The following is a 17998-nucleotide window of genomic DNA, read 5'->3' as shown; positions in this document are numbered from 1 at the left end:
TGTATAATTTGATTGGCAGCCCTGTCCCCTGATGAAAGAATGACTGTTTTCATTTTGTGAATATGCTGTATTATGCTGTGCTCAAGTTATCCAGATATTTATATTTCTAAACATTTGTCTATTTCAAAGGCTAACAAATAGGGAACGTGTGCATAGTGTAAGTGCTACAGTAGTATTGTCTTTTATATTTACATGGAATGCTTCCACTATGTCAATGGGCTGTTGGATTGTGCGGTGTTTGTTCTTTTTATTTTAAGACTTGGTTTTGTATAGTATTAGTTACCATTTTTTCTTTTTTTCCCTTCAACTGAAACAGGGTTTCTTTGATATAGGGGATGCACTTGATTGGTTCAGATGCACGGGTGATGTCAGTATTCTGGAAAGGCTGGAGAAGCTTGGTGATTTTGGTTGGTTGCATCTTGAAATTTTCTTTGCTGAATGTAAGTATGAACTTTTGAAGAAACAATGCTGAGAAAATTCAAGTAGTTATGACACAGTTAATGTTTGTATGCATTTTGTTAGTCTGGAAGTGACTGGAAAAATAGTGGTGGTGGTGTGGAGTTTTTTTTCTTGTTTTTTTCTCATTTGAACCAGCCGATTCTTCCTTGAACTTCTGTATGTGGGTTGTAATTACAATGCATGTGTTCTTTCTGAACAGGAGTTCAGAACATTTTTTCACTTTGGTGTCCATTATGACCTGTATGTGCACCCTGTAGTCCTTTAACTTAGTTGAAAGTTGCCTGAAATATTATTTGAGTCTTTCCGTTAAACATTTGGCAGAGGATTTTGTCAAAATACTGACACATTAGTCATATTTCAAAAATTAGCTCATGGGAGTTACTGTAAAGCATTAACACTAGCAGAGAACTTCTGCTGAAGTGACAGAAAGCTCCTAGATCTGCTGGTTTTGATGGGTGTGAGGTGGCTTGTATTGTGGTCTTACTTTTTGCATATATGCATTCTAACTCAGCTGTTGTGGTAAGTAATAGGGTGGTAGAAGTTGAACTTGCATATAAGGAGAAGAATCTTTTTATAGTTAAATACTCAAATACAAAATCTTTAAAATACAAATCTCTACAAATTCTCAAAGTGGAAATTCTTTCAAAAAACAATTGAGTTCAATTGATTGCTTGAAATTAAGGAAGTGCTTAAATGTTTTACAGTCTGCAGCCAATTATTTTGGGCTTACCCAATAATAGATAAATCCTTTTGTTCTGAATGTTTCTTTTGCCGAATTTGTTTCTGTTAGTTGGTATGTCAAATTTCACTTCCTGTCAGAAAACAGAGCATGATTCTTAGCAGCAGAAGATAAACCCTACTTTTCATCTTTGGTAGCTTCTTCAGGCATTGTATTTTTCTGAATTTTGTCTACAGGCAAGCGTTATATTACCAAAGTTGCTTTGGAAGATTGTAATTTAGTTGAAGAATTTAAAGCTGTGACCTGTGAAAACTGTAGGAAGGTGAGAGAAAACATCAGAATGTGTTTGTGGGGGGGGGTTTGTGTGGTGGTGGTTTGGTTTTTTTTTTTTTTTTTGTGGTGTTTTTTTGTTTGTTTGTTTGTTTTGTTTGTTGGTTTTGGTTTGGTTTTGTTTGTGTTGTTTTGTGGTTTTTTTTAATTATCAAGGATTATAAAAATGACGAAATGATTAAAGATAAAGGTTTCAAAAGCTTGAGTGAGTAACCATCCTGACATAAATAGTGATTTTGAGAGATCCTGGTCTAAAAAACTGAACATTAGTTGTTTACGTGTCCAGTGTATATTGGAGAGTGTTTCCCTCCTTACCGCCAAAAAAACCTCAAGGAAATGCAGTTACTATTGATAGATGATTGTTCAACTTGATCTTTTTAACACAGAAATAAGTTGCTCTCAAATTCTTTGCCTTATGTTTCTTTCGTGTAGATGTTTGTTGTTGTTTGTTTTTTTCAGTGGGAGTTTAGTTAATTCCTGTGTCTTTGCTACAGTTGAGTAGTTCAGGAGCTATGCTGAAAGGCGCTGAGTAGGGAACTAGTTGAACTATGCTGTACTCAGCCTGCTTTGCTATTTGACACATGCTCGCTTTTGATGATGACTACATTATGGAACCCAGGAGAGCTTCTGAGTTAGTCCTGCTCTTTTGTTATTGGTCATTGTATTCTTGTCTGCGTAACATCTCCATTTGTACATTTTTAAGCTTATTAATTGCAATGAATTAAAAGCATTAAATTACAACTAATAGTGCATATGTAACGTTCTGTTTTTGCAAGTGTAAAGACTTAGCTGCCCCTTGCTAAATGTTTTCTTTACTTCTCATTGCAACTGAGTTTAATTACAGTGGCTGCCAAATGTGTTTGTTTTCTTTTTTCTTGATTTCACAGAACAGTGAATCTATGAAACAGAAAGGAAATGAGGAATTTTCCCAAGGAAATTTTGATCGTGCTATAATGTCATACACTAAAGCCATAGAATTTTGGTAAGAACAAAAATGGTTTACGAGTGTGTGTTGTATGTATTCAGCTTATTCAGATTTACCCTGATGCATGAGCCAATCTACTTATAGGCCAAATGATTCCTAATTAAAAAAAAAAAAAGCTATGTAATACATTTTTGTTCTATTTTATTTTATTTCTTGTTGCTAGTGGTTGTTTATGCTTTTACTGCACCAAAAGTCCTGTTAGGGTTTAAAACTGATCTAAAATTACTAACAGTAAGTGTGGTAAATCTGATAGGAAACAGGTTATTGGGTGTGAACAGCCACTTTTGGTATCATCCCTGCTAAATATTCTTCCAGCAGAACAGTATGGCCAACTGTTGCAAGTATTTATCATCTCATGTATGATGCAGAACTAGTGAACAAGAACAAATTTTTAAGTATCTGCTCTTGACAACTTTGTATGCAACAGGCTTAATTTCCTTTTGGAAGTCTTGTTTAATTTATTCTCAAAAGTCATTTGCTGAAAGGCTTTGGGGACTTTCCTGGGCTGTCTAAAGGGGCAAGAAGACAGAGATTAAATGAGAATTTCTGCCCTATGCATATAAAACATTTATCCCCCTACTGTGGTCTGCATGTATTATAATATGAATTAGCCACAGAATGCGGGTTTGGTGTAGTCACTACTTGTGCTGTAGTCATGCAAATGCTGCTTTTACAAGTTCTGGTGTGTGTGAAATATGGTGAAGTTCACTAAGTCCCACCTTTCATAAAATACTCATTGTGCAAACTGTTTTACTTTTTCATTTTGAAGTCTGTAGCTTTATGATTGTGCAGTTGAAAGGATTAGCATTTTGCTGATGTGTTGCTTCAGATTTTATGTCACAGAGTAGGATACATTTAAATCCCAAATTCAAGCTGATTTTAGCCTCCTTGAAAAGTTGGGTAGGCTGACTTTGAAGTGACTGTACCTGTGATGAGGGAGCAGGCTGAGAAGGCTTTGCTCAGGGCAGCTGATGATGGGGAGGAAGTATCAGAATTCAGTGAAAGAGCAAAGGAAATTCTATTGCTTGGAAAGAGCAAAGGAAGCCTCATGGTTTCCAGGTGGCTGTAGAGCTGAGCTGTTGTTATAGCTATTTGGTAGAAATTGTTCTTTATCCTTAAGACCCTTAGGTGAAGGATAGCTCAGTGATGTCTGCCAGTTAGGGAATCCTTCATCCCCTCTGTGCACTGTCTTCCTTTTCTCAATCTGCCAGTGTGGGCTGACTTGAATCTGCTTCATCATCACACACCTTCCCTAGCTAGCTGCATCCTCCCTTGGCTTCCTTTCAAATGGCTGCTGGCTTACAATACTGATTCCCTCCTCTCATTCTCCATTAGGTATGTTGGGTGCAATTCTTTAGCTCTTTAGAACTGCTGCTTAGCCTGACCAGAGGGTGTCAAGTCCCACCCAGAGGTATGGGTGCAGGGAGAGGGGACTCAGGTTCGTCGGTCCCCTTGGTTGGAAAAGTGTATACAGGATACTTAAGGTCTGTAAACAAAAGACTTATTTTGCAGCTTGGCCCAATTGCCAAATGATTTGGTGGCAGAAGGATTTACATTATTTTAGGTTCAACTGGTAAACATAAAAGTTTATGGCACATGTGGGGCTGTTAATCTTATGTTACTGTATTACTTATAAGAAGAAAAGAAAAAGAATAGAGGTATAGGAAAGAAAGAAAAGAGAGAGAGAGATTTCACCATCCTTATGGCTCTGCTTTGTGTATGATGGGGTTCATAGTGTTGGATGCAACGATGTGCGGCATCCTCTAGTGTCTTGTTCAGTTCCTGCTGGCTGTGAGACTGGTGGGCGGGGTGGTCCTCAGGATGGTGGGTGGCTGCCAGCTCAGTGCTTGCTCAGATGAGCTTTTTATGGTCCTCTGGATCACCCACTTGCCTCGTCTTTGGTCTTTTGCGCAGGCATCACTGGGAGGGGGGTAATTGAGAACGATGGAAAAGTCACAAAGGGTCTCGGGCCACCTTGAAGGGTGCCCGAAGTCTTTTCCCTTAGTGCCATGCTGGGTCTACCAGGACATGCGGCTGCATGCCCTTCAACATGTCCCCAGCCTCCAGTGTCAGCCAGCTGGTCTTTGTCCGTGGTTCGTTAGCTTGTGATTGATCTGTAAATTACAATTCCCATCTCCTGCCACTAGGGGTGTCCCATCTTCTGTGGCTGGAAGAACTGGTTTTGCCACAAAGTTTGAGCCATTATCCTTTGCAGTTTCTGACAGAGGGTTATGAAAAAGCTGTAGACCCAGTGAGCTAGAAGCATTTGTGAGGTGTTTGATTTAATTATGTCTTCAAAGTTAGGAATTCCAGAACAAAATAAAATGGGATGTATGTGACAGTTGAGCTAGCTTTTCCATGCTTTCCACCTTTTTAAGCCTTTTTTTGGTGTTTTAATGGTGTTTGGTTTGTTTTAAACAAAGCTGAGATTGTAGGGAACATACTAGCCATACCTTTGCCCCATTTGAGCTGTGCTTTGTTTGTCAGAGCCTAGTGAGTTGGGGAAGAAGTTTAAATCTCTGTCCTTTTTTTTGTCCTCTCTGTTTTGTTTTGTTTTTTTTTAAAGGAGGCTGAGGGTGATTTGAATTGGTTTGAATTGGTTGGCCCAAATCTTACAAATCATTACATGATTAAAACTAATATTCTTAGTGACTTAACTTGTACATCAATGGGACTGTTCAAGGAAGCTTGTATGTAATTGCTGATGCTAGAGTGCTTGCAGACAATTATTTGAAAACTTACTTTTCTTTTTCTCCTGAAGATTTTAAAAAGTATTACACATTATTAACTTTCATTTTTTTTTAAAGTCCTGCAAACCATCTTCTATATGGAAACCGAGCTCTTTGTTTAATTCTTACAAGGCAATACAAGTAAGTAACCCCTTGTTTATAATCTAAAATATTGTGGTGATGGGCAGTTAAAAATTTGCAATATACTTAGGAAAATAGTATTTTTAAAACTTAAGTATATAGTAATGGTGATTACCTTATAAAACTGATATTTAGAAAAATGAATAATTAGCTGTATCTATTGGCAGTCTGTAATACCATTTACAATTTGTGTGTGTGGGTATAAAACAGGAAAAAAAAACCCTGTGTACTAGTGAGTATAATGATTTTTATTAAACCTTTTGAAGAAGACAGTAGTGTGTATGTGGGGGTTATTTTCCTTAAGCCAGTTGTTAAGCTAAAAGTCTTGTGGATACCTATAACTTTTATGTAAAGCCAACCCAAGAATTTATTGTTAGTATAATTGAAGTTTGGCACTTTCAATGCATGTTACTTTTTATTTGTTACTCTTAAAGTTATGTTTGTCCAGGTCTAGCATGTCTTTAACTGACCAGTGGTTAGTTGTTTACAGCCATGGGGTCTGTGCCAGGCCTGTGCCCCATCTCTTGTCATCTCGTCCATGTACAGATTTGTGTTGCATCCTATGTCTCTATCTAAATCTATGGTTGTACCACACAAAGACAAACAATAGAACAAGTCACCGGTAGACACTTGGTCAATTGGACAAATTGCTGTCACAGTTCAACCAAGTAGATGAAAGCAACTGGCAGGTCATGCTGTAGTTCAGCCTGAGCAACTCCAAGAAGCCTCAGTCCTGAGACTCTGCGAACTCAGTACAGAGCTTATGGATGCTATTGGCAGTGGCAATACTGCATTATGGGACTACACAGTTGTATGGTGTTCTCCAGATCATCTGCTGGAGAGTTTGTGGCTTTATGCAGGCCATGTTTAGTCCTCCCATTTTCAGAGCCTGTGAGGAGAGGCAGTGGTCATGTTCCCTCCCAGACTTTGGTGTGGGACGGGACTGCTCAGGGTAGCTCAGCCTCATGTTTTGATTTTCCGACAGGGCTCGGGGGCAACTTGCTGAGCACTGCACCAGGCTGTCGAAAGGCAGCACTGCAGGAAGGACTAGGCGGATGAAAACAAAGTGTAACAGCACATGCTATAGAGAACAAAACAAGTGCTTCAATTTTCTCTGATCTTTTGACTCCTTTTATAATCTCTTACTGTCTTGAGGTTCTGTACCTCGCTATCTATCTTTTACTCAAGCAATTCTTCCTTGTGTTTGCTTCTTTTGCAATATGAATATGGTGCAATTTCTACCATTCTAATCACCAGTTCTGCTGTGGTTTGGTTTTTTTTTTTGGTTTTTTTTTTTTTTTTTTTGTTTAATTACTAGTTTTTTAAAATGTGTTGCCACTTCTCTAGATTCTGCCATTACTGCCTGGTGTTTCTCTAAGTTGGGGAGGGGATTTTGTTTTTTGTTCTAACTTGCTTTCATTTAACTGAATTCTTCCTGAAATCTCTGAATAATTTTGCTGTGTGAAACATGCTTGCTGTCCTGAAATTGTCTCTTTCAGGCTTTTCTTTAGTGTCCAGCTTTTGTTACCACAGAGCATCTCATTCTCCTCCTTCAGATCCCTCTGTACAAGCTCCTCTGCTATAACTATTACAACAAACAGTGATAGTGACTAGGCAATTTATGAACACTTTCATGTGAAACAAGATTTTTTTTTTCATGTTCCTTCCCTTTATGGAGGTAAAACAGTGAATGCCTGATAGGTGTTCTCAGGCCTCTCGAGTTAGGTCTCACTGCAGACATTTTCTAAGGACCCCACTGAGGCAGCGTGATGCAGCTGTTGAAGGAGGGAGGTATTTGTAAGCTTCCTAATCTGAAGTAATCCATGCGTGACCACTCTTTATTGTAGTTTACTATATTCTGTTTATGTGACACATAGCTGTAGTTCCATGGAGAATGAATGGTGTATCCCAGAGTTATGTGAACTCTGTAACTGCCCGCTTTTGGCCAGCATTGGTTATCGACAGAGGCCATCACTGCTGCTCTGTTCTATCCTGGAGCTGTAAGGATACTTTGCTTCTCTTCTGACCTGACCAAAATTGTAATTCTGGTTATTCCATGACACCTTGTATATGAAAAGTCAGTTGACCATATTCTTTGGGCTTCAGTTCTTGGGAATTTTGGAGGTTACTGTCTTTCAGTGCTCAGTAGTTAATACTTGCACCCTCAAATCTCTAGCTATGATAATGTAACTACTCTAATAGGATTTCTGTAAAAATATTTTGGCTTAGTATTCAATCATTTTTAGTAAGGCTTTGCTTTTTAAAGGAGCATTTTGATGGAACCCAGTTAAGAAGGGAAGGGAATAAATACCTTATGCGTGAAATAGTTGAGACTGTAACATTTTAACCCAGGTGAGTTTCAACTGAGTAGTATTGTCTGACCATGCCTTTACACAGGTGAATTAACTGTTCTTTTATTCACTTTGTATTTGCATAGCACCTTGTATATCTGATCTGTAGATTTTTCTGAAATATAAATAATAAAACCCCTTATTTTTCCTCCCTTTAATAAGGAGAGCCCTTGCTGATGGAAAAAGAGCCACTATTTTGAAGCCTAATTGGCCAAAGGTTAGTTTCATTTACGTTTCAAAATTGTCTTTTGTTTGCGCTGTAAACAAAGGTAAGAACTAAAAGTCTGAATTACAGGTTTGACCCAGGTGGATGTGAGATGTTCTCATCTGCATTTAGCACTAATGAGAGTAGAATGAACACAGTACTTTGTGGACTAACAATTCTGTTTCTTCAGCCAAGTACCATAGTTTGCTTGTGTTCTCATATTTAAAATGTTATTTTCATACATTGTTACACAATGTTCTCTGCATGTGTAGGCAGAAGAAAACATTTATTACATTATTGGACATAGCTGTGTTATCACAATGCTTTAAAAAGAATATATGTTGTCCTTACAGTAAAAAAAATCTTGATTAATGATCAACATGTATTTCCCAGTATTGTTGGCCTAAAGAAAAGTAAATAAGGGGTAGTTACAAAATTGCAAAGTAGTAGTTGAGATTAGGGGAAAAAGTGAACTTGCAATGTTGCAAAGATAGAGGCTAGCTGCTACTCCCAGTGAATTATCCTTTTGTTTCAGTGTGCTGAGTTGTTGAAAACTCTGATTATTTGTCATTTGACCTGAAACAAGTGGAGGAGATAACTTTTGAGTATGATAAATTTTATTTTGTGTTGTCTACTGCAGCTGTTTTTTACATAAGTTGTTTTCCTCTCTGTGTGAATGCTTGAAATTCCAACTTGTGTCCATATAGGGTCACTACCACTTCTGTAAGGCGCTCTCGTTACTGGGGGAACATGAACTGGCTTTGAAAGCTAATGAGAGAGCTCAGGAACTATGCAGGAACATTATTGATGGACTTAAGGATCTTATTCAACAAAATTACAAGTTAAAGAAGACATTAGAAGAAATCAATGGTAACCTTTTCTGATTTCAAGATTACCTTGAACATAGCAAAATTCCTTCATTGGTAACCTTCCTTTGAAAGTAGCTAATTCCGTGTATTTTTTTCTTCCCTTCCTATGTAATTTTTATAGGTGTTAAACAAGATAAACAGAAACCAAAGAAGTCACTTCCTGAAAAAAAGTAAGCAACTGTCCAATTTGCTTTTCTTTTTTAGTGAGCAATGCTTAGTATAAGGTTTAAGTAATGCATAGCATAGATATTGCTTAATTTTATCTATCAGTAAATAAAAATGGAAGGAAAAAAAAAATCAGAACTGCAACCAGAGGGCAGCCTAGGAGTAAAGAGAACTTTTAAGAACTAAATAAGCTATCTTGAGATGTGTTCTACTTCCAAGTAGTTTCCTTCAGCCTGAAGTTTTACCTGTGTTGGAAATAACAGGAAACAGGTACATTTTCATGTTTTTTGTCTGTCCATCTTGAAGTACTTCACTGTTGAGGAAATTTAGTGTCTGAAAATGTCAGTGCAATAACAGAAAAAAATGGGCATGAACTTTGCTATATGAAGTTCACTAGGAGATTAAGCTGATCTGAGGATCTGAATGCTAGCAAATGCATTCTGGGAATGGTAAAAATGAATGTGCATGCAAATTTGTAGAAGCTTGGTATTGCCACATCCATTCTGTGCTTTTGCATTGCACAGAGAGAGAGTAAAAGCAAATCCATATTCCCAGATTCAGCTAATTTACAATGTATGCCATAACTCTTGTATTAAGCATTTTTCTGAAAGATATTTTTGATTTCTATTGGTCTATTTGTTACCTGTGCTACCTGTCATTTAAAAACAGTCAAGTAAGTAAACTACTAAACAGCTTTATGTAAGCCTGAAAATTCTGGAAGAGCTTAAAGTTTTGTTTCCCCTCCTATATTATACAAATAGAATGTGGCCTTGGGCAAGACTGCTTTTTAAAAAAATTAATTACCTATATTTATTTTTAAATAAATGTGCAGTAATTCAGTTCTTGTGCCTTTTATAGAAAATGGTGTGCTTTTTTGTTGTTAGATTTTTGCATAGCCTTGGACTGTGCAATTTGAAGGTATAAAACATGACTGTTTGATCAAATCCTTTAAATATGCTTACGCCATTACACTTATATGAGGGGTGAACTTCTTGTATTCATCATTGGCTTTTTTGTGATACATCTATGGTATGTGTTTTAAATATGGGGAAAAGACATGAACATTGCAAGAACTAGGGTTTTCTCTTTTTACACATCAGAGACGACAGTTCTTCAAAGTCTCATTTAATAATCTCTCAAGAACAAAAAGAAATAGAAAAAGGCAGAAAGAGAACACAGTCTGATCCTAAAGATCATCATTGTCCTCAAAACCAGGATACCATGGTAAGTTGCGCTACAGCTAGAATTACAAGACTAACAGTGTCTTGATTTTCTTTGCCCTGGAATGTGTTGTTTAATGGTGTGGGTGAAATTTTGCAGCCACTGTGTTATAATAATTGTGTACTTTCTCAGCCATGCACTTTTTATGTAACATTTAACTACCAAGTCCATGTTTGGAACTTTGGATTTGAAAACAGGTGGGAGCTAGTTGCTTGAATGAGAAGGAGGAGACTGGATGCTATGAGGAGGAGAGGGGTCTCTTTGGGGTTACTGACAGTGAGATTGAAGTCCCATCTGATTTGATTGACTGCCCATTCCAATGTGCATTCAAAAGTCGGCTTCCCTTGGGCTTTAGGAGAGGATTCAGTTAATGTGTACTGGTGTAATGGAGTTCAGTGCAGGAACATGCTTTAGCCAAAGTTAATTCACATGCAGAGCTTTTGCTATACCGGAGCATCGTTTTGCACTGATACTGTGGCATTAAGGTATTTGCGTGGCTATAGACCGTTATTTTCATGCTCTGTAAACAGATTTCATTTGTATGGGAAAAATGCTAGATTGTATTTAGAACTAGGGGTTTTGTGGTTCTCAAATATATGTTTGGCCGGTGTGTTTAAATCAAGTGTAGTATAGTGATAAAATGAAAGATGGACTTGTATTATTTCAGTAGCCCTTTGTAACTCTTTAGATGAATTCGTTCAATTTAAAAGACAGTTTACACGCACAAATATTCTACTAGATTATTACACTTTCATTAACTTTTCTGGTGAGAAAGGCTTAAAAGAGAAAGTGAAGCTGTTGTGAGGGAGATTTAGACTGCTTAAAGAACCACTGCCAAAGATACCAGCAAAAGTGGGTTTATTGAAGTGAGATGTTGTAAAAGTGAGGCTTAATGAAGTCCGATGGTAAAGTTCTGTCTATTACTCTGCTGCACAGAGGTTATAATAATGAATCACACAGAATCGACTGGGTTGGAAAAGACCTCAGAGATCATCAAGTCCAACCCTTGGTCCAACTTCAATCCATTTACTAGATCATGGCACTTTGGAATTACCAATACAAGATCTTAATGCTCTGTGGTACAAGGTTATGTGCAATATCAGTCACTTACCAAAGATCTGAAGTTGGTAAGGGGTCTCTCAACCTCGAGGTGTCCCAGCTCAAGGGGAGATGGTTGCCATACTGCTAGCTACGTAGGAGGGAGAGCTTAAAAAAAGCTCACCTAGGCCGTGATATTTATGGAATAAAGTCATTGGCCCATGGTCAAACTGCATGCGATGCAGAAGATAGGCATGAGACCCCTCGTACCTGTGGCTTCCTTTGTACCTTGACCAAATTAGTTTTGGAAGAATCAACTGCTATTTAAGTGTTAATCCCATGATTGATGTTCTGGTTTCTAAACTCATGTATGTCAAAGCTCACTGTGTCACCCTGTCACCGTATAGGTTGGAACTAGAGAAGTTCATGGCTTGATCATGGCCTAGGCCTTTACCTTCTTTGGAGCCTGAGCAAAACTACTGCTAGTTTGGTCAGAGATGAGTGCATCTATCACAGAAGCTTAATAGAACAAACTTCGTTCTCTACTAGTGGTTGAGTTTTGTTCCTGAAAAATACTTAAACTAAGGGTACATGCTAGTGAAGGATGACTGAAGAAATCCACTAACAAAAGCCTCTAATTCTGCCTTTTAGAAGGTAATTTTACTGTTGAAAGTACAATAGCATGCTGTGTTGGCATTCTTTAACCCTGGTAGGCAGTTCAGCCCCACACAGCTTCTTGCTCCCTCCTCTCAGCAGGATGGGGCAGAAAATCCTAAGGATAAAAGATAAAATTCATGGATTGAGATAAAGACAGTTTAACAGGCAAAGTGAAAGCTGCACAAACCAGCATAGCAAAATAAGGAATCAATTCAGTGCTTCCAGGCAGATGTGTAGCCATTTCCAGGAAAGCAGAGCTTCATCGCACATAGTGATTACTTGGGAAGACGGATGCCGTAACTCAGAACTTCCCCTCTTTCTCCTTCTTCCCCCAGCTTTTATTGCTGAGCATGACATTATATCGTGTGGAATATCCCTTTGGTCAGTTGGGGTCACCTGTCCCAGCTGTGTCCCCTCCCAAATCCTCATGTACCCCCAGCCCACTCGCTGGCAGAGCCGTGTGTGAAACAGAAAACTCCTTGACGTGCAAGTCCTGCTCAGCAGCAGCTACAGCATCCCTGTGTTATCAACACTGTTTTAATTGTAAATCTAGAACACAGCACGATAATAGCTGCTATGAGGAAAATTAACTTTATCCTAGCTGAAACCAATACATATGTTTTTTCCGTAAAAAAACAAACATGTACTCCTAAAAAAGTGGAAAGTTGGGGGATTTTGTTGGTGCTCATGTTGTTTTAGGTGGTTTTTGCTAGCGGATGTCAGTAGAATTTCCCAGCTGTTGCTGTCTTAGTTCCTATCTCATGTCCAGTGTCAAGGGGATCCTGTAAACTATTCCTGTGCATAAATTTTCCTGAGTGGTTTGTTTTGCTGGATGCATGCAGACTCTGATAATCCTGCTGTAACAGCATGGAATTAAAAATTTAGTAATCAACTTCCAGTTTGCTTACAGACAGTTCCTCTCTTTCACACAAATTATTAATTTAAAGAAACATTTGTACCTCTTTCTGATTGTCTTTACCATCAATATTGTAAGGTTATTGCTAAATTGTTATCATTTAGCATATGAAGTGTGCTAATAAGCTAAATAATATAAAAACCAAGATGGTAAGTAATGCGAATCTAATAGCAAGGTCAAAATGATTTAGCATGCACATGTGAAGAAACTCTTTCAGGTTTCATGGAAGGGTGTATCAAGAAAAAAGGTGACTCATTCGTGGGGAAGATGAAACCAACATACAAGGGCAAAGGAAAGGAAACGAAAGTTCTCATTTGTTGAAAAGGCACTCATTTGTTGAGTGCACAAGAAATGCTTAAAGATGTTTGACAGTCTCATGAAAACTTTTGTCTGCTTTTATGCGATGAAAATCTTCATAATGTAGGTCTGTGTAAATTTATCTTCCCTTAGGATAAATATTACTGCGAAAAAGGCTACTATTTGTCAGACTGGTAGATAATATAAATTGATATGAATTTGATGGAAAAAGGTTTACGTGTACAAATACACTTTGATTAATGAAATGTTTTTTTCTTTACCTCTTAATTTGGGACAGAATATACCATATTATGATTGTGATTTCTTTGTTTAAGTCAGTGTTTTAGTTATTTTCTTCGTTTAATTTTAGAGAGTAATATCTGCTTGTTTTCTGTTATCTCTGTTAAACCAAACTAACATATTTTTCATTAGATGACTGACATCCAAAGAACAGAAAGCAAAAGTTGGTCTCTGGAGTTTCCACCAAGTGAGTTTTTTTTTTTTTTTTGCTATTTATCAAGTCCAAGTTGGTTCCTCCCTTGCTGTTTTTGTTATAAGCAAAAGTGTATCTGGTATTTTTTTCAGAACAGTAAGCTATCATGTTTCACTTCCTTTACTATTAGCATGCAGTTACTTAGATACTTCTCTCCTGTATTTCTGTTTTACTTCAATCATGCTTTTGTGTTTTGAATCTACTTTACATGGATGAACTCAGAATTGAAACTAGAACTAAAAAGTAGAATTCTGAGTCACAGGCTAGAAATGCTTTCCCTCTTTCTGAGACAGGTATGGGATCTAAAAGGATCTGAATTTGAGAGAAGTGTGTGGGTAATTTCAGTATTCATAATTCATTTGTGATTACTAAAAACTCCATATACACCCTTAAGAAAATAATCCTGCAGTTAGAGAGGAAGGAGGCCACAAAACATTTGTTAGAATGGATCTTTAGCTACAAACTTTAAAAGGTATAAGTTGATGTGATTTATTGTTTGTGTTTGTGTGTTTAATTTTGGTTGTTTTGTTTGTTTGTTTTAAAGTGATTAAAAAAACCCAACCTAACTCTTTTATTGAGAGAACTCTCACCCCTAAAAATCCCACAGTGCCAGAGTTACTTTTCTGTGGTGAAAGTGAAGTGCAAGGAGTTTTGATCTTCAAAGTGAAATCCTTCCCTGAATTTGCTTGGGTTTTTTATCACCTGCTAAATGTGCTGTAACCAAGAAAGCATAAGATATTTCCGTGACCTTCAGAAATTGTTCTTATTTGTAATGTTTGTATGGAATACTCCTACTGGATCTGGACGAGCTGCATGCTTATGCTGTATTCTGAAACTGTGACCTCCAAGGACTGACCCACAAGGGTCATCAGGTCCAACTCCTGTTCCTGCATATGGCAACCCCACAGTTCACACCATGTGTCTGAGGGCGTTGTCCAGTCTCTTCTTGAACACTGTCAGTCTTGGGGCCGTGACACCTCCCTGGGGAGCCTGTTCCAGTGCTCCACCACCCTCTGGGGGAAGAACCTTTTCCTCATGTCCAACCTAAACCTTCCCTGGCACATCTTCCTGACATTGCCCTGGGACTTGAGAGGGTGGTACTAGACATGAACATCGTGGGCAGTGCCTGCTGCCTGTGGTGGAGGGGCCAGGGTGTTGGCAGCCTGTCTGCTGCTGATACTGGTCAAGGAGAGGGTGTCTGCAGTGCCTGTGCTGCTGATACTGGTGAAGGAGCAGGGTGTTGGAAGGATAGCTGATTTTTTTTAAAGAGGTTGAGGAGGGAAGAGAGATAATGAAAGGCTGAATGTTGAGAGAGAACTGAAAATACTTCTAGAGATCATAGGACTATGAAGCATTGTGTTAAACGTGGTAATTTCAAAGATACCCGTGCTGATTCCATGTTTTTTCTTTTTTCTTTTTTTCCTGTTCTTCCTTCCTCCTACTCCTCTCCCCCTCGTACTTACTATGTCAGTACCGATGTAGAAGAAAATATTTGGCTTGGCTTTGATTTGAAAGGAGGAGTTACTTGCTGAGTGACTTAGCTGATACCAGTTTACTGTGGGTGGGGAAGAAGAACCTTTTTCTTAGCCTTTGTCCGCTTAAAGGCTCAAGACTTGCAGTTGATTTAACATAAAGGAACTTTATGCCAGTGTATCTTATCTTAAAGTTGCTGTCCTTTTTACTTTCAGTTTTTGTCTGCATGTACTATTTTTTTGAGTATGTGTATGTTTCTGTTAAATATCTTTGTTTGCTTCTAATGGGAATGTCCAACAAAAGCAATACTACTTCTACTAATATTTTAAAATGTTTGTGGGGTAAGTGAAACATGTTTCCTGTTCAATTAATCTATCTTCTCTAGTCTATTAACAATAATTCCAAAGGATTTGCTTGTTACTCTTATTTAAAAGTATTTTTTTAAAATCTGAAAGTAGTGTATTTTTAAGTTGGGTGGTACATGGGAGTAGTAGTGTCTGTAGGAAATTCTTCTGAAATAATTTTTGCTGAATGGCTTTGAAAATTAGATTATTCAATGAAAAAATAGTGCTGATTAATTATTTCTTTTGATGATGATGGGGGGAGCTTGTATTTCTTGATCTTTTAAAGATTTTGTTTTGAATGATAGAGCAGTTCCTTAAGGTAAAGGAAGCTTTATAATGAAGAAAAGGTGTAATATATCTCTAAATGGTTAAATGATGATATGCTTGAAGTCTTTTCTGGCTTTCAAAAAGATTATTGCTTTCCATCATCTAAATGTTGATCTGTTATGAGGAATTTGTGATGGTTATTGGTGTAGCTTTGGAATTTTTAATGCTAATGAACTGTTTCGATAGACACCTATTCAGACCCCTGTGAGAAAATTTCAAGAACTAATTCATGAAATAATCCTGAGCATGTTCAGTCTTCATGATGCTTGATTTTTGTTCTGATTAATTTAAATTTTATGTCACTAAATAGTTTTTAATGAGAAATTACTTGTGGCACAAGGCATGAAGTGTGTATGCATACGATTTAACTTGAGAAATGAGTACATGAGACATCCCACTGGCTTGAGTGAGATGACTCAAATGGATAGATTGGTATTTTTTCCACAATCAGTGTCTTTCAGTATTTTGTATCTAATCATATAAAATACTTTGAGTATCATGAAATTAACATTTTTTAACATAGTTACTGAAATGTTATATATAAAATTAATAACTCCTTTTGCCAAATTCCATTTTATGGTAGTTCAGCATAAGCATAGTAATTGAGCAATATGTAATGATTTAGGTAGCTGTAACTTATGTTTGTGTTCCAGTGCTCGAATAGCTTGAATTCAGGTGCTGGACTGTAAGTTGTCTGTGTGATTGTGTCCAGTATTAGGAAGCCACGGTTGCCTTCTGAAAAATAAGAGCTGGGACTATCCCCTCTTGGAGCAGGTAGCTGAGGCAGAAGGCAGCGTTCCTGTATGCCTTGTTAAATCCCTTGGGTTCAACTAGCAAAAAAATCTGCTCCTCCACACCCCTTTAACGTACCATGTGTATTAAGAAATATCTGCAATGTGAGATGTTCAGCAGTCCTGCAACTGAATTCCTCAGCTGCTTGTTGGTTCCTTACCAGTCCAGAAATGCTATTTTTTTGCTTTGCTTGTCTAATTGTCTGGTTACTAGAAGGCAGCTCTCCCGTAAGTGGGTTTTGTCACCATTGCTGTTGAGTCATTAACACCTTGTAAACTTCTAACTTAAGGTTCTTGAAAATTAAAAACTTACTGCCTTAGTCATGAATGTGCCTAATGATATCCAGATACCTAATGTTATGGTTTAATTCCACAGAAAACGGTTGAGAGATTGTTTTGCAGTTAATGGCATGGCTTCCTGGTTTTGACCAATTACAATAAAGTATTAAAACCTGCTTCCTTCTTCCTTGTTGCTGATTAATTGTTTACTCAGTTTGTAGACCCTGTAACAGTGTTAGATCTGTGAAGCTGTTAAAGTGTATTAGTGAAGTTTTGTGTTATGTCTTTGACATTAAGTTTCAGAGTTAGAAATGAATCAGTGTCACATGATAGATTCTTTCTTGTAATTGTGATGCAGTATTTCCACATCCTCAAACATTTTTATTTTGTAATTGGGGATATTTATCTTGATCTGACTCATATGTCTACCTTTCTAAGATTAATGTGGCTTGAACTTAACTCCTTTAGCAATGTATTTTTGAAGTAGCAGACTCCTGTAAATCTTTTGTAGTCACACTGGAATATCCATAGTGATCTATTATTCCCTTTAAAAAAAAAATCTAGTTATGAAGTAATAGTGGATATTATCAACTGCTGTTTTTTAAAACGTACTGATTTATTCAGCTTGACGTCCACTTTATTAGTTGTTACAATATGGTAAAGTCAGATCATATCTACAGAATTTAAGATTCCTCTGTTTGAAGTATGTTTTCCCCTGTATAGGATTAATAAAAACTTACGTTACTTAATAAAATCAAATTCCTACTGTAACGCCCAGAGCTGGTTTGTTGAGAAACTTCTTGGTTATGTTTGGTTTCCATATTGTCAGTGTTTAAGATCTATTATTTACAAAGCAAAATGTGAGTTCCGAGAGCATTTTTTTCCTTTGTTTTAGGTGATGGTCATTTTGTTTGAAATACTTTTTCTCATTACAGGCCAAAGTCATCACAACAAAGGCAGGCCAAAAAACAAACCTGGTGTCTCTGAAAAGACAAAGTAAGAAATTGTGTTTATTTTTCAATTTATTACTATTTTGCATTATTTAATGTACCACTTGAAAGTGAGTTAATGCAACTTTGACTTGCTGCTTGCTCTTTGCTTTGTTTACATTGTTCACATATTCTTTGGGAGTTAGTTCATGTTAAGATAGCCAATTGACGTTCTCAAAATCCTAGTTTTCATAAAGAGCCTGAGTTATTACTTGAAAGCTAGGTGTTTTCCAAAGCTCAGTTGAATTTTAGTAAATGAA

At 37.3% G+C, this 17998-nt stretch overlaps 1 protein-coding gene across 6 annotated transcripts in view; it reads left to right on the top strand.

The window, feature by feature from the left end:
* TTC3 (tetratricopeptide repeat domain 3) overlaps positions 1 to 17998 on the top strand; it is a 66792-nt gene that overhangs the window by 10161 nt on the left and 38633 nt on the right. For 5 of the 6 annotated variants that reach the window (XM_082053781.1, XM_082053779.1, XM_082053780.1 and 2 more), the window contains exons 7-16: positions 317 to 440; positions 1375 to 1460; positions 2356 to 2450; positions 5261 to 5323; positions 7837 to 7891; positions 8587 to 8749; positions 8870 to 8918; positions 10014 to 10137; positions 13475 to 13529; positions 17685 to 17745. In XM_082053781.1, coding sequence (XP_081909907.1) covers positions 317 to 440; positions 1375 to 1460; positions 2356 to 2450; positions 5261 to 5323; positions 7837 to 7891; positions 8587 to 8749; positions 8870 to 8918; positions 10014 to 10137; positions 13475 to 13529; positions 17685 to 17745 — 875 coding nt within the window. Of the gene's footprint in view, positions 1 to 316; positions 441 to 1374; positions 1461 to 2355; positions 2451 to 5260; positions 5324 to 7836; positions 7892 to 8586; positions 8750 to 8869; positions 8919 to 10013; positions 10138 to 13474; positions 13530 to 15083; positions 15350 to 17684; positions 17746 to 17998 lie in introns of those variants that run through there. The other variant, XM_082053783.1, reaches the window with a different exon arrangement.

This window comes from Streptopelia decaocto (assembly GCF_964273445.1).
Source record: "Streptopelia decaocto genome assembly, chromosome: 1".
In the NCBI taxonomy this organism is placed as follows: Eukaryota; Metazoa; Chordata; class Aves; order Columbiformes; family Columbidae; genus Streptopelia; species Streptopelia decaocto.
The sequence above is the reverse complement of the archived record's forward strand: the minus strand, read 5'-3'. Positions and strand labels throughout refer to the sequence as shown.